A 23,398-nucleotide genomic window follows, 5' to 3' on the forward strand; every position below is an offset into this window, starting at 1 on the left:
GTGTATCGGAGTTGTTTGGTGTTATGCATGTGAGATTTTGGATTGAGATTCAACTAGATTCATGGATTGTACATGCATCTGTTCTTATCTTAAACTTAGTAAAGCATGACACAGACTGACTGGATGATAGATAAACAACCACTACATTAGAACAGGATTGTTGTTTTAATGTGCCAGATGGTGATTTTTCATTCTACTAGTCAAAGCAATTGCCCATGGAAGAAATTAAACTACAAAATGCTTTAATTCATTATTTCAGATGCTGCTATCCTCACAACAGCAACCCCATATTTGACATGTGCAAATATATAAATGTAAAACCAGGTTGGTTGGTCTCCATACAACTAAAAATGTGTAAATATGTAAATGCATGCTATATTTCACTGTTGGTTTGTGTTCACCAGAATGTGAATGTCCCACTGAGATTCATCTCTAGACAAACAGGCCTTTAACTGGGGAAGAAGGAAGCTTTGTCAGACACAAGCAGTGGGATTGTTCGACGCAGCGTGTTTGTTGTGTGTGTGTGTGTGTGTGTGTGTGAAAGAGAGAGATTATGTGTGCCTATTTGAGAAAGAGTGTGTATGTCTGTGAGGAAGAGATTGTGTCTGTGTATGAGGGACTGTTCTACACAATGAGTGTTGCACCTGTGTGTGCGTATGTGCACGCACAAGAGAGAGAGAGAGACTGACTGAGAGAAATCGGGACAAGTCTTGGTTCATCTGTCTGCATTTTAGTCTGATGCCAACAGACAGGGACCGTGCGTACATGTCTGTTCTGGACATGTGCACAAGCGTATGTGTGTCTGTGTTTTTCCTGCTGCTGTAAGCCAAAATGGCAGCACAGCAGCTGAAACACTCTGCAGCCTCTTGCACATCTACATTTGGAACAGTAAGTAAAACTGGTTTTGTTTCAATTCTTTTTCCAGTGAAATGTTAGTTTCACTTGGTTGGTCAGCAAATTTGGTGCCAGTTAAAACTAATTGGGTGGATTTCCACAAAACTGTATACACATACGAATAGTCCTTGTCCCATGTTTATCGTGATGCTCAGTGGGTTGACATGTTTTTCTTTTTTATTCAACTGTCGCAGTATCTACTGCATGGATCGTACCGCCATCTGTCACAATCGTGAGCTCAAACAAACCAATGTAAGATGTTTTAAAGCCCCTGTGTGAGTTCTATGCTCTTATTATTCGCTAAACCCTAACACAACAGACTTGTCTGCCAGCCAGGCCAAGTGGTATTGATTTCACATAAAAAAATCATCTTGAAAGAAGAGGGAAAAACATTAAGGAAGTGCAATAATCCAAAAAAAATAACAGTATAAACTCTAAAGAGAATAAGAATGAAATATATATTCCCCTTTCTAAACCTTGACATATACCGTTGTCTCTAAGGTATGTTATTTTACAGGTAATTAATTGCATTAAGGTTAACTTCAATGTGAATTCCTGTTACTCTTGTTATTTATTGTATAAAGTATTTGTATCAATTTGCTTTGGTGGAGAGAATCTGGGCACAGCAAACCTTTGCATTACTGACATGTTGGTTTATGGAATGTGAACATTTGTCCAGTTGATCAGATCAAGTGACTTAGCAGTGTGAGAAAATCTGTTTCACTTGAACTCTCTGTTACAACCCACAGCTACACTCGTGGTGCATTTATCTTCAAATATTCAATGGTAGTACATTTTTACACTGCAATTTTAATGTTTGTTTGTTGTAAATGTTATTTGTATTACGATAAAGGTATAATTGGTGAGAAAGGGGACTGTAACAAATAGAGGACTCCCATTGCCAAGCGTGTCACAAAACTACAGTAGCCTTCTCGTAACAAAAAGAGCTTTGAGCTTTTTTTTGCAAACACAAAACACACTCTCAGACTGGTTTCTGTGTTCAGGTTCATGTAGAAACTTTTCGGCACAAGATGGCAGCCTCTGCAAAGCAAGGCCCTTACCTTAGTTATATAGAAAAGGCTTATCTAAGGCTATGAAGACAACTTAGTCCATGTATGCCAATAAACCCTTCTAAACATTACACACTGGACCTTTAATGAAATTAAAGTATATTCACTTTTGACCTTTTGGTCACAAAACAAAATGGTTAGGGCTAAATATAATGCATTTTATGGTGTATGTTATTATTTCAAACCCTTAACCCGTAAAATATTGAATATAGGGAGTAAGTTTGGAACACGTGTGCTGATGAAGGGAGTGTATTACGATTTGATATAATGTTTATGTTGGTACTTAAATACACGTTTGTGTATTTTGTAATGCTTCTCCCTTTAAGGCCACAGTCAGCTGTTGGTAGAGAGCATCGTTGGTGGAGTTGCATCCCTGGTCTCCTCCTTCCTCTCCCCTCCCTTCACTCATCCGTCCATCCGTCTACTCCTTCTACTCTCCTCTTCACACACGCACCGCGATTTGCGCATCGCCTCCTCCGGCATAATGACCAACGATTCTCCGGAGGGGGAGATCCGGGCTCCAGGCAGCGGCAGCGGAGGAGGAGGACACGCACAAAGAAACCGCGCGGACGACAATGTCACCATCCTGACATCCTCCATGGATTACCACAGAGCTAGCCGGAGCCGAGCCAGCAGCAGCGGCTACGATGCCGCCGCGAGCCTGACCTCCTCAATGGAGCTGAGCATCCAGACGCGGATCTTTAAGATCATCGTCATCGGGGACTCCAACGTGGGCAAGACGTGCCTCACCTTCCGTTTCACTGGGGGGAGCTTCCCCGATAAGACCGAGGCCACCATCGGCGTGGATTTCAGGGAGAAGGCAGTGGAGATTGAAGGGGAGACCATCAAGGTAAAAGCAACAGCGACAGAGCAGCTGGATGTTGATGAGCGGTGTTTCCTCACCTCCCATCCTCCCCCTCCTCCTCCCACTCTTTTCTTTTTGTTGATCAGCTGCAGCTCCCAGTCTACCAGGCTTTCAATCAAACAGGGCCTATTCTTTCATCTTATCCCCATAGTATGACAAAGACTACATTTACAATCGTCCACAATAGTCTTTATGTTCAGGTCGCACATTTCTACAGTTTAAAATGGAGCCTACTCTCAGTGCATGCAGGAGAAATGCAACACGCTCTAGAGACATTATGCTTTGTTTCTCTCTGAAGGACTGAGAGACAAGAATACAATTAAAATAGAGCATAATATATATATACATATATATATATATATGTATATATAACACTTAAACACCATCAATTACTGATTCTAATATCCACTAAATATGGTGTATTTGAAAAACCATCACAAACTGTCAGAAGACGATTCACTTCAACATGAGTGATGTAGGCACATCATGGGTCTCATTATATCAACAAAACAAATGTAGGCCACAGTACTGCAGTGTCACTCTGCTAACTGCTGAATTGATGATTTCCAAGATTCAGAGCAAGAAAACACATGAACGTATAATTACAGGCTAACTGAGGTATCATGGGAAACGACGTTGACCCAGATGGTTTTAGTGTTGCTATATGTTTATGTATAAATCAGTGTCTCAGTAGAATAGACTGTCTACAACCTCCAGGTGCCCCCCTAATGCTGACTCACATACACACTCATTGTACTGTGCATTGTCTTACCTAGGAGTAGGAATGTTTTGGTTTTTAATGCTTTAATGCGTGTCTTGATTTGAATAGTGCAGAAGCAAGAGAGAAAAGGGAATTTTGTCAAAGAAGAAAATCTCCAGTGCAGTATTAGAAAAGCTCACATTTTCAAAATAAAAGAGATGAGATTACATAAGTAAGATAATTTTAGCTCAGTGACATTTTGTCATAGTTGCTGTCACAAAAGACTTAAACAGAGGAAACAGTAACCACACTGTAACCCACATCACCCCCAAAATATTATCTTTTCTTCCTTGGGCCATAGCCTACATCCCCAGAAAATGTCTTCAAAATACAGACTTTTTGATTGATGCTGCTCAAAATCAGACAAAAAAACAAATGCTGCTAAAAACAATCTCCATGGTGGAGGCAAACTGAACTACAGCCCTGCGGTTGTTTCCTGACAAATACTGTGATTGTGATTTAATTTGCGGTACAACTTTTAAGTCAATCCACAGTCAATAGTTATTGTGTTATAGATTAAAATAAAAAGATGGGGCATTCCCACATGAGATACCAACAAAATATGAACTAATATACTAATGTAAGGAGGAGAACTGCGAGATATGAATTGTTTCTAATTGCATTTTGTGAAATTGTCATAGACCAAATAAATTGCAGCCTTTGTAATTTGTCAATTGCATTGTTCCAAATTTTGAAAGAAACATGACTCGTACATTTTCAGTCTTTCGATTTCACAAATATGTAAAATGGATCTAATGCTCAAAAAGCCCTAAACATGTTTTGTAAAGCCAATGTGACCACACAACTCTTGAGGTGCTCTTAAAATATACCATTACTCAGTTCATCCTTGAGTCTTCAAGAATAAGATCGATGGATGGACAGAGTGACCGACAACCCACACACATACTTCATGTTACTTCACTGTTGCAAAGGCATCAAAACACAAGAGCAGTGCAGATGAATGACACGAGCTGCTGACATGCCTCTCCTCTGATATCCTGGTTCGTTTTACACTATAAAACGAACGCAATAACACAGTTCACCACACATCCATTCCTCAACCAGACCTGCTGAGTAACTGCTACTGTACCATCTGACACTGATTGCAGCTGCTGCACAGTGTGACATGCAATAAACATACAGAATTATTTATGGTGCACAGTCTAATGACGCCTTTAAACGTAAACGCGGAGTACTGTGTATTTTGAGACACACCTTTGAGGGAGGAATTATATTTTATTATGTACTTGTGTGTCGTCCAGGTTGTGAGCCTTTCATTGTTTGAGTGAAAACCAAGGCTCCCTTTGTGGTGCAGTAGGGCTATTAAGAAGTTTATGAGCTAATGTCACGGGCAAGGTAATGGGGTTTCCATGTTAAATTCACTCAAATTTCAGATTAAGTGTTCTTTGGCAGGTGAACAAAAGTCGCTCATAGACTGGCAACAGCTAAAGCTGTAAGCTGCACGGCTATAAATAGCAAAGAAAAGCAAAAGTGTTGATCTGTGGAGTAAATCTGTTTGTTTAAGTGTGAGTGCACTGCCACTTATTTCTAAGCATTTTTTTTTAAACTCAGACTGGTCATGATCGATGGATTTGTGTTTATTAAAGACAGAGTTGTTGTTATGTTGTGAGCAACATTAATGCAGCATTCAATCTCTGATGCTTGAACGTCAGGTGTACCCTTGTCACGGCAGACATTTTGATTTGTCAAATGAATAACATTAATGATGGCTGCATTACAACACTGTTTAGCCTTGGCACTGTGCATTCTTTGCTTTGACATTGTCAAATCGCTCCAGTGAAGAGGGTCTGTAACAGATCATTTCCTCTGCAGTACTTTTAATACACTGCAGGTCTGGGTAGACTCCAAATGTGGTAACTTATTTTAATTTTAACTACACAATAATGCCAGTGCCACTGTATTTAATTTGGGGATACACTGCCCATCATTTACTAGAGTAGAGTAGACCTGCCAGAGGCCCTTATTAATATTTAAGCAGAAAAGCTTATTGCGCTGCAGAGCAGTGCTCTCCTGAGAGCCTGGAGTTGGGAATGCTAGAGCACTATATCCTATTATATATGCTGGAAGACAGATTCATACTATGTCTTACCTCGTCTGTCTCCACAGGTACAAGTATGGGACACAGCGGGCCAGGAGCGCTTTCGCAAATCCATGGTGGAGCACTACTACCGCAATGTCCACGCAGTGGTCTTTGTGTATGACGTCACCAAGATGGATTCCTTTCGAAACCTGCAGACGTGGATAGAGGTTAGTCAGTGGTGCAACACGTCATGTTGACCAAGCACTATGAACAATAGCAATGTCTCCCCATTTTCTAGTTTCTCTGTCTATTCATCAGCTGTGTGCTTGATTCTAAGTGAACATTCATTTCCTTGAAAAATAATCACAAACAAAATGGACATTGTCCAGATGTTGCCATTGACATATGAGCAGCACAAAGGAGTTGTCTGGTTGAGTTTTGCTAATCAGACCAGGAAGATCTAGAGAATTCAGGTGACAGGGTGGCACAGGACACTCGTCCCATTTATGGCTGTGAATTATCCAGAGCTTTTCCTGCTGTGTTCGCACAACAGCTCACTCGGAGTTTGATCTGAGGATTTGCCTAGGGACCTGGCAGGAGAATTTCTGGAGAAAGTTCAGAGCAACTTCTGTGGACATTTGCAGACAGTCTCCAGACTTTAGTGTACATGTGAATGCAGCTCTAATGGCTTTTGAACCACAAACATCTAATCAGTTCATCTTTAAGTCGGGTTGATGCCTGTTTTGAAGAAAATGGCTCAAAGCAATCTCCAGATATAATGTACAGGAAAAAATGTGAGGTAGAAGCTTTAGTCAGTGGTAAAACTTGTTTTGGACATGTAGTATTTTAGTTGTCATGTATTCTTTGCAATTACAATTACATATTTTATATATAGTATAGTCACAGGTGCTCATATGGTATTAATGGAATCAAAGAAACCTGAAAGAAAAATGTATATAAAGCTATATACTCTGATTTGTGACCTGTGTGGAGCAGAAACAAAAAATACTTTACATTACATGTCATTTAGCAGACACCTTTATCCAAAGCAACTTACAGTAAGTGCATTTCAACATTTGGGTACAAACAAGAGCTAGGCGTAAGGTTCAAAAGCCTTTATTTATATTATAATACGCTACTGAGAAGATAAATCACCCATCACTTATGGCCTTGATGTTCTTAATTAGGGTACAAAATGGCAGACAGTTTTTATGAAAGAAAACAAAAGCTTTCTAACTCAGTTTTTAAGTAGTCCGTTTTTTTCTCCTGTGTTCACAACTTGAGTCAGAATAAATATGGACAGTCCTCTACTACCCTTTTTTCTCTATAACCTGATCTGTTCCAGGAGTGCAATGGCCATCGGGTCTCAAAATCAGTGCCTCGAGTCCTGGTGGGAAACAAATGTGACCTTGTGGACCAAATACAGGTCAGTGTGGAAACAGATGAATATAACCTTGCTAATTTTAACAAGGCTTTACAACCACATCCTCTTGCTTTCCCAGGTGCCCTCCAATACTGCACTGAAGTTTGCCGATTCTCACAACATGCTGCTGTTTGAGACATCAGCCAAAGACCCGAGGGAGAGTCAGAACGTCGACTCCATCTTCATGTCCCTCGCCTGCCGTCTGAAGGCCCAGAAATCCCTGCTCTACAGAGATGTGGAGAGAGAGGACGGAAAAGTGCGACTCACACAAGAGACTGAAACAAAGAGTAGTTGTCCTTGTTGAGGAAATGGTGGAGTGGGAGGCATAATCGAAGGGAGGAGAAAATACTAACTGTACATGTCGAGGAGGAGGAGGACAGGGATAATGGGGGAGTCAGGCTAAAACGAGAGACTTCTAAATTAAGTGCAACTTTTCTATTTTAGAGATCTTGGATGGGTTGAGGTTGACATTAAGAGCAATGTGTTTTCAGAGAGAAGAGTGAAACATGGAGGTGAGAGATGACAGCATGTGCAAGGGGGGGGATACATTGTTCTTGAGGATGAGGACAGGGAGCAGAGAGGATAATAATGATTTTAAAGAGGAACGGGGATTAGGAAGTGACAGATTTAACAATTCAGACTCCAGACAATGCTGCCTTTTAGACTCCAATGAAGAAATACTTCAGTCGTTTTTTTCAAAAAATAGACACAATCTGAGTGAATATACTTCCTCCAGGCCCAGTGCACAGGTAATCACAACACTACAACAAACACAGGTTACTTGTGGAGCTGCCCTGCAAACCAGCCCTGGCTGGCTGGGTTTGTCACCATTAGATAACTTTTATATTACATTCTGTCTGATTCCTTTTCATTTCCATGCACATACTAACTAGAAGCAGAAATTCCAAACATTTTTCTACTGCCTTAAAACACTGCCTAAGTCCTGGTTTATTTAACGAACCAGTCAGGCAAACATAGCGTAGCATTGTGGTTTTAGTGTTGTGAAGTAGTTTGTGAACAACTTGAAGTGATGTTGGTTCCTTCAACCAAGTAAACACTTTAACAGCCTCACCGTCTCTTAATTTGAGAGGATGAAATTAGTTGAAAATAATAAAGTACTTGATATGTGCCCTTGACATGTACGACGACTGACTTAAAATCACTGTGAGAAGGTGAGAATACACTGTAAACAACATGGCTCTGGCTGAGGTCAAGGCACCTACAGTAAGACCTTGAGAACAAGGTTTCCTGAAAACAGCCCATCTCGAGGTTGTCAGGCAGCATGGGACATATTGATTTAGAGGCTGTAAGATCCTCTTACCCTTAAGCAGAAGGGATGCATTCTTAAGGCGAGGCTCCTCTTTCTCATCGAATCGTGATGTAACATATCCACTCTCTATATATTTTCAATGTTAACATCCAAAAACATCCCGTCTTTACCACGTGGGACTGCAAGAAAGGCTCTCCCCTTATCTTCAGCATATTTCATAATCTGTAATAAACATTTTAAGGTAAAGCTCTTTTGTCTAAGATGATGTGCTTTCTGCATTAGCACCACTGCCTTCACTGCTACACAGCCTGAACCAGGATGTACAGTGGAAGAGGACTATTATGCTCAGTGTCTGATTGAAGGAATGAGACCGGGAGTATGAATGATGCAGACTGCACGAACCACTGTAGAAAGCCATATTCATTGTTGACTGTACAGACATGCTTCACATAAGGAGCACTGTACAACATTTAATGGTAGAGCTATGAAGCCTGTGTGCAATAAGACATCAAACTAGAGGCCTGAGTTTCCCTGTACCCTAATGTAACACTGTGGCCTACTTCTGAGCAGCGCTATTAATCTATTTGAATACCATATGTAATGAATTCAGATCAGTGAACATTTAGCTTCAGTGTTTGTTCCAAGATGACAGTCTGATAACATTATTATTTTAACTCAATTAAAAATTCAAACACGGCCCAAACAACTGTTTTTCAAATGAATAACAGAGGGTTTCGAACAACTGCTACACATAACTGTAACTGTAGAACATCAGGAAGAGCGGCAGTCATTCTCATTCTACAGCAAATCTGTGACTAAAGGAAAACATTGTGCATTTCTATCATAAACTCAACATATGTAAAAAAAAAAACAATCACTTCAAATGACTAGAAAAGGGGTGTCATTTAGTTAATTACATACTTCACTTAGCAATTTTCCCTGAACGTGATATTTGTTGAAATGACTCCTTCTTTATTTGTTTTGCTTCTTTGACCAGTATGTGCTTTTAAAGGAAGGCCTTGACATTTTAAAATTCTGTCTGCTATTTTCAATAACCTATTTAAGAAAGGTTACCATATATGTAATTTTGGTAACACTGATGCAGCTGAACAGAGATTAGTATTGGCAGGTTTGAGCTAGCTTTTTAGCATTCTAATATTCCCATAAATATGAACGCTAATGTGGTTTTCAAGACCTGGTGAATGAGTCACAGCAGTGTGAGTAGAGCTCCTCACAACTTCTCTCTCTCTCGCTCTTTCTCTGCCTGTTATTAGCACACACGCCCATTGACAACATCTGTGCAGTCAGACTCATTTAAAACATCATTTTAAATGTTTTCAGACATGAAACAAACAGATTCATATTTTGCTGCCAGATGTAAACGGTCATACTTAACATTGTCCGCATGCAACCATCGGATGAATGTTGAAAACAGGTCTAAACAGGGGCTTTAGTCTTAAACTGGCGGAAGTCAATTTGCAATAACAGCTGCCATCAGAAATACAGTGACACTGTTTGACTGTAATCAGTTACAAAACAGCAGCCCTTGCTCAGACATTTCTACTGAGTAGATAGCTACAGAAATATTATTTTGCAAGTTCATAGACAAAATCAAAGTTGCTCCTTTAATAAACGATTTACGAGTGCTGTGAGTTGATTTTGTGATGTCATTTTTAAATCTCAGATGACAATGTATTTTGGTTTTAATATTTTACTGTATTAAAGTGGTTTTGTCTTAATTGTCTGTTTTTGCAGTCTCACAAAGGAAGTTCTGATAAAACTGCTGCAGAAGCCTCACTTGTTGTTTCAGAGCCTCATTATTCAGAGACCACCTCTGTACTAACTGTTTTTTCCTGAATGCCTCAACTTCAGTCTTCTTTGGAGATGATGTGCCCCTTAAGCATTAACATACTGTAATGAAGTTTTCAGTACCTCGTCTGTTTTGGCCATACACTCACTTTCCTGACAAAGGTTTGTTTTTACTGTCAGAGCCTGTTTACTCTGTCACACACAGGAACTTCAACTTTTATGCCTGTTTTTTCCGTTCTCTTGCTCTCTTTCTTTCTGTCTGCCTTGTATCTAAATTTCATCCTCCATGTGTCACCATGTTTCTGCTGCCCTCTAATTCTGTTCCTGTCCTCATCTCCATAGTTGATCCCAGTGCCTGTTTCGTATCTCACTGTCAATACATGTGTGGTTCACTGACCTCCTTCTTTCTTTCTTTCTTTCTTTCTTTCTTTCTTTCTTCATCCTTCTCTCTCTAAACATTTGGGTTATGGCTGTTCCTGTTCCTGGAAAATGTAATTGTCAAACAGATTGTGTGTCCATTAATGGAAAGAGCAGATGACTGCCGCTGAGTGCTGAGAGATTTAAATGATTACAAAGCGTAAACATGAGATTTCGGATTTTATGCTAAATAATCCAAATACTACCTCAGTTAAACAACAGGCTGCATTTAAAGGTCTAGTGTGAAAGAATTAGTGACACCTAGTGACGAAACTGCAGAGTACAACAAACGGAGGACCTCTCCGCTCAACCCTCCTTTTCACAAATGTGCCAGGGAACTAATGTAGGCAACCTTAGTTCCCTCGCTCCCATACCAGTAGGGATGTAAACTCTTTCACAACTCTCTCCTTCCTCTAGATTATGTGGGTGGAGCTGTTTTACTTTGCAAAGTAAGCTTCAACTTCAAAACGTGAAACATACATCCATTCGGGCTGCAGTGAACACATGCTGACACTAATTTGTGGACAGGCAACCTCTGTAAAGCGAGGCCTTGTCTAAAGTACATATAAAAGGCTTATTCTTAAGATATGAAAACCAAATGAGTACAATATTAAAGCAATTATACACTATATAAATATTTCTGCTGGAAAAAAAACCCTCCTAAATGATATTGACATTTAAGAATGTCTTAAAGCACTGACATGTGAGATTATTAGACATTTTTACATATTCAAATTGTGTGGTTTTGATTCACATTATAAATTGCATTGATGAGATATTCCACTGGGTGAGACTGGGTGATTTTTTGTGGGGAAACATACCTTGGAATGGATGACATGTTACAGCAAGGCAGCGATCAAGATGGAGATATCTGGTTGGAAGGAAACCACCAATTATTTTAATATCAAAAAGTCCTAAAACATATACGTTGAAAATGTGGGAAACAAACAAAAAAAATCTGACTCAATAAAGCTTCAGTGACAGGTCACAGGCAGAGAAGTACTCAAATTGATGATGACTGACTTCAATTTAGCTGGCTCAGTGACACGGTGTATGTTGGCTCACTGTCCTGACTTATATGAAGTGAACAGCAGGTATTTTACCTGCTAAAACATGTCTCTGGGACTCTAGAATCGAACAAAGGCACCAGAAACAGGTGTGAAAAATAACAGTTATCCTGTGCACTCAATGTATGTGCTGTAAGTACAGTGTATGTAGTACAATTCACTGATCTGGTTCAGTTTCATGAACCATGAATAATGCATAAAGCAATAAACAACCTAGCAATATTAAAAAAGGTTTTTAAAGAGGAGTTGCATTTAAATCATGTTTGTGTCCACGACAGTAGAAAGCTTATATATTTTTAAATTTTTTATACATTTTTACAGATTGTGTAAAGTTAAAGCATATGACCCAGTTCAAAAAGAGCTACAAAATTATGGTTTGCACAAGAAACAGGGAGGACTTGCAGTGTTCTCATACAATATTCATTAACTTGTTTATTGATATCATTTTATTTTGTTGATATATATGGAAATATTAGGGATGCATGACTTCTTGCTGATATCCAATATGCCGATATATCGGGAGTGCTTCCAGCACACAGAAAGCGTCCACATCTTCCGCCGCCGATTAAAAACACATTTCTTTCTAGCACTTTATAGTTTGGCTTACTTGAAGCTCTTACTTACTTACTGCTAGCTCTTGTTTGTACCCAAATGTTTAAATGCACTTATTGTAAGTCGCTTTGGATAAAAGCGTCTGCTAAATGACATGTAATGTAATGTAATACTTGAGCCAATACCGATATATAAGTATTTCCTTTAGCCTAACTGCAGAGGTCATTTAGTCTCTTCTGTAGTGAATTAACATAATTTGTTTAATACTCATGTCACAGCAGATATAAAATATCTTCATTGTGCAAAATAAATTAAAAAAAAGAAGAAGCAGTGGGCTCTAGTGTTGAGGTCAAGGAGGTAGTAGCTTATTCAGCCTACAATTTATCAGCAGATCTTGATCATTTTAAATATCAATATGATAGGGTTGCACAATATTATCTAGGAAATAGTGTTTGCTGTTGTGAGGGCATTACTTTTTTTAATTTTGTGATTTAAAAAAATATGTTATATCGTCATCATCATTATTATTACTATTATTATTGTTATTATTATTATTTTTAATAACACTATTGTTATTATTATTGACTTTATTGTTATTATTATTAACTTTATTATTATTATTATTATTACTATTATTGTTGTTGTTATTTTCACATGTTCGAAATAAAGCCGTCATTCATTCATTCAATATGTTGTCTTCTATCATCAGGCGCAGATACCCCACTTGAAAGGCTTTTACCATCTACCCGAAGAAACAGTTTTCTTCTCAATAACCATACTTTTTTTCTTTTCTCTTTTATTTTGAAAAGTGCTTCAAGTGTATTTAGCATCCTTGAAATTACATTACGATGCAACTCTTTCCGTCCTGTACTCCGAAATTATTTTTCCCCCTTTTCTCCTTTTCGATGGGTATAATGGCCACAGAGTGTGAGGTCAAATCATCCGTAGGCAATGAATCAGTGATGTGAAATCATGTAAGGGGGAAAGCCTCTGAAAAATCACCTGAGGAGAGCAGTAGCGGCCGTAGATCTCAATGCCCTCAGCCTTCAGTAGAGGAAGAAAGTGGAGACGTCACATAGAGAGATACAACCATCAATAGCTGCTACACCACTTATCACACATTAACATAACTAGCTACTAAAAGCTAACTTGGCTAGCTGCTTGTGTTGCCTTTGATTAATTACATATTCGATATAGTACGCTTGACGAAAACAAAAGCGGGACTCGAAAGACAACACATAAAGGCACGCGCCTTACGGTCTCACTCTCACAGCTTCACGGCTACTCCTTGCATTCAGCTGGCAGGCTATTTTAGCTAGCTAGCGGAACCAACGATAGCGAGCTCTGTTCAGGCTAGCGTCAGGCTAGCCAGCTAGCTAGCTAGCTACTAACGTCGGCAACGGTGGTTAGCAAACTGGCTAGTAACTTGCGTCATGGATGAACTAGTCGTGGAAGTGCGAGGGGCAAGTGGTGCCTTTTATAAGGTATGTGAGTGCATTTCCCCCGAGTATGGTCACCATACTCACTACATTACGCACAAATGCGAAGCTAACTAACATGTTACCGCCTCCCCGGAATTGCTGGGAAACATTTGTTTGCATTTGCAGGCCTCCGTGGTTTTTCTGGGAGGCTGATAATCTGTAAACAAAGCCATGTATTACTATAAGGATGCTGCTGCTGCTGCTACAATCTGGGTGCTACTGGTTGAGTTTGAGAGCTACTGGTGATAACATCGGTGCTAAAGCAAGGCAATGCATTGGTGTTGATGATGGTGAAGAGTGTGTACATTGATGTACAGCTGGTTGCAGGTTCCACCTAAGTACCAGCGTTGGCTCATGGTTAACGTTTTCCAATGTAAGATGATTTGGCAGCAGCAAATTAGTGCTTTTTTTGTGGTATTTTGTTACCTGCCTATTTCTTTCCTAGTGTGCAGGTAGTGATCGAGTCGGCTGAGAATGTTTGGGTTACCATGAAGACAACACGAAGCATGACATTTGAGTCCTAAATTAATATTATTCAATCCACTGACAGTGGAGAAATGTCTGGCGTGTTAAACGTGTAAAGCTGTACTTCAGAGTACAGATGTTGATGCTTAGCCATTGCCTGTGTTTCGTCAGTTGTTGAAGTATGTAATTGTTGAACATTTAAGGCACTGCTGTGTAATGTAAACCTCGTGTTACTAGTTTTATGGTTTTGTCATTATTGATCAACTGTTAAGGAAGAAGAAACAAAAAAGGGTTGTTTTAAAGTCACGATTGTTTCTGCGTCTTGCCATCAGTTGCAGGACTTTAATTGAAAAAGTATTTTTAATTCCTACTGGTCCTGATGAAGTTTTAGAGTTGTGGGGACCATCTTTGCTGTGTTTGGTAAAAATTTGGTGGAAATGAAATGGATGCAGAATAAACATTGGGTTGCAAAATGTATCCCAATTATCAAAAAAACATGAATGCAATTGATGTGCAGTCACCAACAATGTCTACATGTAGGTTATGACCCCAGCAATAAATGATTTGTTTGTTAGACACAGGATAAATGAGTGGTGTTGGCACTCCCTGAGTTCTCCCTCTAGGTATTTGGGTGTAAATGATTAACTGATAGTAGCATGTTTGATTTGCACTAATATTCAGAATATACTGTGTGGTCATAAATTGACATATTGAATTGCACTGTGGTAATTTTTGAGGAGAGAAACCATAGCAGAAATGATTTGTAAAGTGGGTTAACACTACATACTTAGATGCTATTGTGTGCAGCTAACTATCTGCACACAATAGCATCTAATCTTACTTACCTGTTGTTTTGTTCTTCCAATTTTGGCCAGGTGAACGCCCAATCTCTGTACTTCGTCAGTAGTCGAGTAGTAAATTTGTATGCAGCAACTGAACAAGCACAATTATGATATATAATATTAACTCAGTCAAAAAGCATTCCTTGACTGTGGATGTTTTTGCTACATTTAATCCATTTGTGACTTAATGCTGCCCAGAGGCTAGACTCTTCATCTCTCTCTTTTCCTTAGAGGCATTGCATGTCCTACTTGTACTACTTGACACACAATGGGGGCAGACTGTATGAACAACCAGATAGAGAGACAAAATCAAATTTGACTTGAGTTGTAATCTCCAAAAATAAACCATTTTGTCTGTTTTGCTGAATTGTATTCCTACTTGCTCGGTGCCAGGTACATCAAATTCTACTTCTGACCTTTCTCTGTAATTCTTTTAGGCCTTTGTGAAGGATGTTCATGAAGGATCAGTTACTGTGGCGTTTGAAAACAAGTGAGTAAAGTGCATGCACCACTGTGCTGAGTTACCTTTGCCAATGATGAAATTCACACTCTTTTTTTGTATGTGTCCCTCTGTCCTAGCTGGCAGCCAGAGCGCCAGATCCCATTTCAGGATGTGCGATATCCTCCTCCAACAGGGTTCTGCAAAGAGATCAATGAGAGTGATGAGGTTGAGGTGAGGCGAGGCTAAATTGTCACTTGCAGAATTCTCACATGAAGTTCATATTCTCACACATTAAAACATTATTGATGCTATGTCTTGCTGCGGGTGATATTGTTCATTGTTGGTTCTATAAATATGGGCCAGCAAAAGTGAGACACAAGACATCATTTTGAAGACAATGCAATATCATTACAGTTTATGCTTCACTTAAATCAAGACTTTCTCAAAGTGAAACAGTCTATGCAGTCTAGACTTTGTGCTACAAATCAATTTGTTTAAATTTAAATGAACACCCTTAAATTGCTGTATTAATCTGTTTGTGTTTTAATTTGAGAAACAAAAAACAAACAAAAAAAAAACAATTTAGATTTGCTCTCCCTTAAAATTCACCCAGGAAATATTGCTCAGTATATGATAAATGTTTCATGAGGAATTCTGATTGTGATTTCAGTGGCTTTAAGTATGTTCATTTTCTACTGTGAAGTTCTCAACAGAGCCTTTTACACTGACCCCCTTTTAATATGGAATTAAGAATTAACCAATTTCACTTAGTCTCTGCATGGAATCTGTTTTCTGACTTGTTCAGTCTTTTAGTAATGGGTGGAAAGTTTTGAGAGACTTACTCTGTGTGTGTCCAGGTTTATTCCAGGGCTAATGACAAGGAGCAGTGTGGATGGTGGCTGGCAAAGGTTCGCATGGTCAAAGGAGAGGTAAGGCTCTAACTGTGTTATTCCTAATGCTCAGTATAACTCAATATACAAGTAAAACTGGGTATGAAGTTTTCATGCAAATCCAGACATTACACAAGCAGATTGGCAAAACTTTAATTGGTTTAAAACTCAACTGTACACATCTTCTGCCTGAGTACCTAAGTACAAGTGTTTTATACATACGTACTGAAAACATAAAAATATTTAAGTGGCTCATTAAATAAATAAATAAATAAATAAATAAATATATATGTGTGTAAATATATATATATGTGTATATGTATGCACACACAAATAATATATAATATACAATATAATTAGATTTTCTTATAAAATGTCTCTGCCTCACTTGAAATCTCTCTTTGTCTGCCACTGTCTTCAGTTCTATGTAATAGAGTACGCTGCATGTGACGCTACATTAAATGAGATAGTCACACTGGAGAGGTTACGACCAGTCAACCCGAATAAACCAGCCACGAAAAATTCCTTCCTCAAGATCAGACTGGACGTACCTGAGGATCTACGGCAGATGTAAGTCTAATTTAGAGACATGGACACGCAGAGATGTACGTTTGCCGCAAGTGTCTCAACTGTTTAGACTGAAATATGGGAGACAGTTGGGGGAGTTTGCACATGAATTCACATGAGTTGAATTTGTGTAACTCTTGATTTGACAGGTGCTCAAAGGAATCAGCACACAAAGACTTCAAGAAGGCTGTGGGAGCATTCAGTATCACGTATGACTCAGAGAAAAAGCAGCTGGTCATCTTGGTACTGTCACTTTTATTTATTTTTTGTATTTAAAAACAAGTTTGTGTCTTTTAATTCACATACAGCACTAACACTAACGGGTCTTGATTGTTTTTCTGTGAAGTCTGTGAATGAGGTCACAATGAAGCGGGCCAGCATGATCAGCGACATGCACTTCAGGAGCCTCCGCACCAAACTCTCTCTCATGCAGAGGAATGAAGAGGCCAGCCGACAACTGGAGGTACATGTTTACACTCAAACACACACACACACACACGTGCACACACCAATGGATGTATTCATGGTCATTTAATTTGATAATTGTGCACGATCTTGCAGTCAGGATAGATTACTCTTCTTATGTTACTGAGAGTTTGTGTGTGTGTGTGTGTGTGTGTGTTCTACAGAGTTCCAGACAGCTTGCATCTCGGTTTCATGAGCAGTTTACTGTTCGAGATGATTTAATGGGTCTGGCCATTGGAACTCATGGTGCCAACATCCAGCAAGCTCGAAAAGTCCCTGGAGTCACTAACATAGACTTGGACGAAGAGACTTGTACCTTCCACATATATGGAGAGGTAAGATAGAGATATGCGCACTAGCTCTTGTGTTTCTTTCTTTCCTTTTTTACAGACTGGTGTGCAGCGGTGTTTTGTTATTTAAAACACTAAATAACAAATAAACTCAATATTTGGATGTTTGTCTAAGGACCAGGAGGCTGTCCGTCTTGCAAGGTGTTTCCTGGAGTTCTCTGAAGATGTCATCAAAGTTCCCCAGAATTTAGTAGGTGAGAAAATCACTCAGCTGTGACAATTCGATCTATTTGTGGTAACTTGAATTTTTTTCAAGGATTAGCCAGCTAACTTAACAACCGAGCCCCAGCAATTAACCGCTCCCTCTAAAACATCAATGGTCAGATGAATGGTTTATTTTTTTTTGCCATCACAGGGAAGGTGATTGGCAAGAACGGTAAACTGATCCAGGAAGTGGTTGATAAGTCTGGTGTGGTACGAGTTCGTATTGAGCCTGAAAATGACAAAAAGACATCTGTGGTTGTGGCGGCAGCAGCAGCAGCAGCAGCAGCAGCAGCAACAACATCAACATCAGCAGCAACAGATGAGGTCAGTGGAAAGAAAATGGTTAACGGTCATCATTTATATAGTGAATCTGTATGACCACCCAAAGCTGCTTTACTCTGCACTTTTTGCCATTCACACCCATTTGCTCACACATTCATACAGTGCATCACCCAGGGACATGCTTGTAGACTAGAGGAGCCAGGGATCGAGCCCAAAACCTTCAGGCTGAACGACTAATGTTGCAAAATATGTTATCGCACCTATCACTTGCATTGCAATCAGTATGATTTATGTAGAGAAAATACACAAACATGCTATTGCGACAATTTTGATTTTGCTATTATTCCACTTGGATCCTGTTTTATTAGCTGGTGTGTTTGTTAGTTACATGATAGTTAAAAACTGTGTACTGAGTAAGAAGGTGTGAACATTTTAGTTTTTCTATAAGGGGGCATGGAAGAAATTTTAAAAGGGGCATGTTTTAGACATTTGCTCTGGAGCATTGAGTGGCTTCTAGTTTTTTTTAAGTTAACTATTACAACAAACTGACTATCCCTCACAACAAAAAAGTGACCGTGACCCTCAGGTAACATAATAATGTCACCCCATGGAAGAGGATCCACTGCTTATGTACGAAAAGGGGCCAAGGTCATGAAACAAAATGGTTCTTAGTTTCAAGTCAGAATAGCCCCTAAAATGGAAAAATAAAAATCTAATTCCTGCCATTAAATCCCACACATTAGATCTTTAATAGTTGGGTCAGACTCCATTAATAAACACAAGTGAACTAGTGCTGGTGGATCTTTCTTACAGGTAATGGTGCCATTTGTATTTGTGGGGACCAAGGAAAGCATCTCCAATGCTACAGTGCTGTTGGATTACCATCTCAACTACCTTAAGGTATTTCTGTTCAGCAATATTAAATAATTCTCATTCTTAGTTTCCAGTCACATATGATCTTAGTGCAGAAATGGACTGTTATTTCAATGAAAGTGTTAACGTTTATCATTTTCATTGTATTAATGACGGTATTTGGGGAGCTGTCTAATTTCTTTTCCCCAATTGTCGACAGGAAGTGGATCAGCTTCGTCTGGAGCGCCTTCAGATCGATGAGCAGCTGCGACAGATAGGCGGGGGAGGTGGAGGAGGAGGAACAGGACTCCGAAACCCTAAAGACAAAACCTATGTGTTCGATAATGGGATGGGGAGAGGAGCAGGTGGAGGAGGAGGGAAGCCCTACATCGGCGGTGGAGGACGAGGTGGACGAGGGAGAAGAGGAGGCGGAGCAGCTTTTGCCTCAGGTACAATACAGAATTAAAACAAAGTAAATGAATTGTTGTAATCTATAATATCATATTTTACAAAACACAGTGCTTGCACATATACATGGATAACTAAAGTGTTTGCATTCTGTGTCTCCAGAGTAAATAAAGTAGATATGTGACATTTCAGTAAATGAAATATGCAGCTGCATGCAAGGCTTTAAGTACTTAAAGGAGGATGTCTTCCCGAGGCAACAACATTATTATAAAACTAAACAATAAATCAAAGGTTCATTTTATTGTGTCACTATTGTGGAAGTTAAGTTTTACTCACTGTGCCCTGGCCCACAGGCACCAACTCGGAGGCATCCAACGCCTCAGAGACGGAGTCCGACCACAGAGAGGAGCTCAGTGACTGGTCGCTGGCTCCCACTGAGGAGCTCATGACAGGAGGCGCATCCATGCCCAGACGAACAGACGGAAGGAGGAGAGGAGGAGGCGGCGGAGGACCAAGAGGACGAGGGGCAAGAGGAAGAGGAGGGCACAGAGGTTGGTAGCGATTGTCATTGGCTGTCACTACCGTTATGTATGTTGTAACAGGGGTTTTCCTCAACCGTGTGTTAGGCAATATACTATAAGAAGTCAAACACCCGTCCAACCATTTTACACCGCTTTATCCTCCACGTGAGGGTCACTGGAGCCAATCCCAGCTAACACAGGGTGAAAGGCAGAGAACACCCTGGACAGGTCACCAGTCCATCACAGGACCAACATACAGAGAAGAACAACCATTCACTCTAATAGTCACAGCAACAGTCAATTCAGAGTGTCCAATTAACCCTTATCCCCAATATGCATGTTTTTGGACTGTTGGAGGAAGCTGGAGTACCTGGAAAGAACACACACGCACACATGAAAAACCAAGATAAACTTTGATTTTATCAGTTATATTTCCTGCGATGCATTTCATCAAAAAATAGGCACGAATGACTTAATGAGATCTCTCTGGATTCCTTTTAGCTAATAAATTATCATAATGGGGGTTTGCTTTTCCACGAGACTCACATTTGTACTGGAAAAATAATCTCCCCTGACATAAATCTAGTGACGCCTTTTAAATGTAACCCTGCCAAGAGTTTCTCACATTTGACGTGCATGGACACGTGAAGGTTTTGACTTCGTATCAGTGATGTAGTAAGTGGTTTTTGATTCCTGAAAGAAAAAAGTTGTTATTGTTGTTGTCTCATTGGAAGTTAAGACAATTTTTGTCTCGGTTTAGGTGACGACATGCAGTGGGGTGATCCAAGACCTCGTCATATCAGAGACCCCAAGCCTAGAGTACAGGAAGACAGCCTACAGGTAAACACACACTCAGCCTTTGTTGTAATCTTAATCTTAATTCATCTCAAATGTGGGATTAACGCTAATTTGTTTTTGAGAAGTAATGCGACGTTGCCTGTCCTTACTATTTTGATCTGTTTCGTCACAGTTCACTAAATCAGTTGTTTAGTACAATTATTTTTGATTTCCTGTCAGTGATGTAAACGAGGTTGTCGAGGGCCTAATAGTTCTAACCTGATGATTGAGTCAGAGTATCCCAGAAACAGCAAGGCCTCTGGAGTGCGGCTCCTAGGCAACATCATCTAGCTGCAGCTGATTTTAAAAAAATGCTGCTGACGGTTGCCATGGCACAACCTCTGGTCACTGCTCCCTCCTGTCTCCACATATGTGAAATCAAGAAATCCTCATAAGGTTACAAAGATTTTGAACTGGAATTGCCTGAAACTGCACCTGTACAACTCACCTGTACTTGCTTCCTCGTTTCCCACAGAACCGTTTAGATGGTAACAATGAGAGGAGCATGCCGCACTCGTCAGGGGGTCGAGGAGGAGGAGCTTCCTCCTCTCAGACTGGCCTCAGTGCTGCTGGCGATGGCCCGTCCCGTCATCATCACCAGAGACCCATCAGAGACCGGGGGATGAAGAAGGACAAACAGGACGCTCCTCCACTGGTGAACGGAGTGTCGTAGATACACCGCTGGAGGACATTTTCATTCACATATACACACATTCAGAAAGGCCCAGTCCCAATGTCCACCCTCACAGACTCACAGACTTTAAAGCATGTCCACGGTCAGTCCGTGAGCGCTTAGGACTGTCCACTGTGAGCTAGTCATGTGGTCATTTTAAACACTTGACGGCCACTTTTCCGTAAGTCTTTATTTCTACAGATTCTGCCAAAGGGAATTACCCACAGTTCATAGTAAGTGGGTCACAAATCAATCACCACCCAACTGAAAAAAAGCTTGGGGCTGCATCTTTAAATCTATAAATCGATTCATAAATTAATAGCCAACTTTTTTGACAATTGATTTATCAGTTTGAGGGTTTTTTTGTCTATAAATAATAAGAGATTCAGTGACTTAAATGTGAATATTTTCTATTATTTTGCTCCATGATATGAGACCAGTCAGGCAGGAAAGTAATGAACAGATTAGTTGATAGTGAAAATACCTTTTAGTTGCAGTTTGCTGTTTATAAATAAAACATTGATTTTAATTTTTGCACAATTTAACTCAAGTGTAAATCCTTGAATTAAAATGAAACCACACAATTTCACATCGTTAAGGAAAAGTAATATGAAGCATAAAATGTTGTGTCCTATTCAAATTGAAGTCATTACATCAGGTGATCTCAACAGAGTCTATGAGGGTTTAAGGGTTTATGGGGAACATTGGGATTTGGCCAAACACACAGGCAAGTGGTCATAAATCATTGTAGAATCTCCGTTTCTTTCGCTTTTTCTTTCTGTGTCTTTGTTAAACCCATGAATACACGTTTCATCAGCATGATAGTTTACTGTAATGATGTCGCGGACCACCGGTCGTCTGGCATCTGCTGATCTGGTCTTGAAGTGAACTGGTCTGGGCTCTTTTTTTCCCCCTAGTATTTTACGTTGTTCTGAAGTGACGAATAAAAGTCAGTACTTTTTTTGGGACAAAAAGAAAAGAAGAGGAGGAATTTCTTATTAAGGCGTCATTTCAAAACATGCTCCGCCCCCCATCAACCTCAAATATGTTTGTTTGTTTTTGTCAATTCCCAAAATTAGATACTTTAAAAAAGGAAAATAAACAAGGAAGAACAGTCACTTCTTGGCAGGATGAAACGTGTTTGTTATTTTAATATTCTAGATTAATTTTAATTAAAGTGGGGGCTTGCACAGCTCAGCAACACAGTTTATGAAGGTGACCACACTGTTTACAGATCACTTTTATTTTTCTTCAAATGGGGAACAGGCATAGCTGGACACTTAGGATTCACTCAGCGCGTGAGTGAGTGATTTACCAGTCTCGTCCTGTCTCTCGTGTTTTGTTTCCTGTTGCCCACTTAATGTAAAACTCTCATTGTCGTTCTCTTTGACTGTCAGACCGAGCATGGATTTAAAAAAAAGTCCACAGCAGGACATAGTGATGGAGAAACATAAATCTGAGGCACTTTGACATTGATGTACGGTTAAAGACACAGAAGACAAGAGTCTCCAGCTGGTTGCAAATGTGATGAACTGCTCCCCTATTTAAAATGAATAATTCATTCATCCCTTGAGCTGGCTGTCACGTCGTTAGGCCCACACTTAGCTGCTGTATTGACGGCAAATAACAAAATGCAGCAATAATAAATCTAACCGTATCAACATTGGCACGAAGGCTGAGGCAGAGAAAGGCAGATTGATCCGGAGTTGTTTCCGTTTACAGTTAACTAAGCTGTATGTTAAATTAGCGCCGCAACAATATCAAAGTAGATCTCCTGCATTTCCTTAATTTATGAAAAACTTTGTATTTAACTTTATTTTTTTCTGTTTTTGCTCTTAGTGTTTCGAGTATCAGTGTAGAGGAAACACATTAATGTAATTCCTTGATACAATAAAAACTTGTTATAAGTTTTATTCTTCCTGTTTTCCCAACTTATTCTGGACCTAATTCT

General features: G+C 39.7%; 2 protein-coding genes across 2 annotated transcripts; both read left to right on the top strand.

Annotated features, from left to right (window-relative positions):
* The first annotated feature begins 539 nt into the window (after window positions 1-539).
* rab33a (RAB33A, member RAS oncogene family) lies at window positions 540-10,120 on the top strand. Its single transcript, XM_044040367.1, has 5 exons — window positions 540-888; window positions 2,291-2,814; window positions 5,717-5,857; window positions 6,976-7,056; window positions 7,133-10,120. Exons 1-5 carry the CDS (start codon window positions 795-797, stop codon window positions 7,355-7,357), a joined length of 1,065 nt encoding a protein of 354 aa, XP_043896302.1. The 5' UTR covers window positions 540-794; the 3' UTR covers window positions 7,358-10,120.
* Window positions 10,121-13,237: 3,117 nt separating this feature from the next.
* On the top strand, window positions 13,238-23,360 carry fmr1 (FMRP translational regulator 1). Its single transcript, XM_044040364.1, has 15 exons — window positions 13,238-13,652; window positions 15,394-15,446; window positions 15,536-15,629; window positions 16,256-16,327; window positions 16,710-16,858; window positions 17,005-17,098; window positions 17,202-17,318; window positions 17,485-17,655; window positions 17,786-17,864; window positions 18,026-18,198; window positions 18,970-19,056; window positions 19,229-19,457; window positions 19,770-19,967; window positions 20,698-20,777; window positions 21,250-23,360. The coding sequence occupies exons 1-15, from the start codon at window positions 13,602-13,604 to the stop codon at window positions 21,445-21,447; spliced, it is 1,845 nt and encodes a 614-aa protein (XP_043896299.1). The 5' UTR covers window positions 13,238-13,601; the 3' UTR covers window positions 21,448-23,360.
* Window positions 23,361-23,398: the final 38 nt, after the last annotated feature.

Source organism: Solea senegalensis, linkage group LG12, assembly GCF_019176455.1.
Source record: "Solea senegalensis isolate Sse05_10M linkage group LG12, IFAPA_SoseM_1, whole genome shotgun sequence".
In the NCBI taxonomy this organism is placed as follows: Eukaryota; Metazoa; Chordata; class Actinopteri; order Pleuronectiformes; family Soleidae; genus Solea; species Solea senegalensis.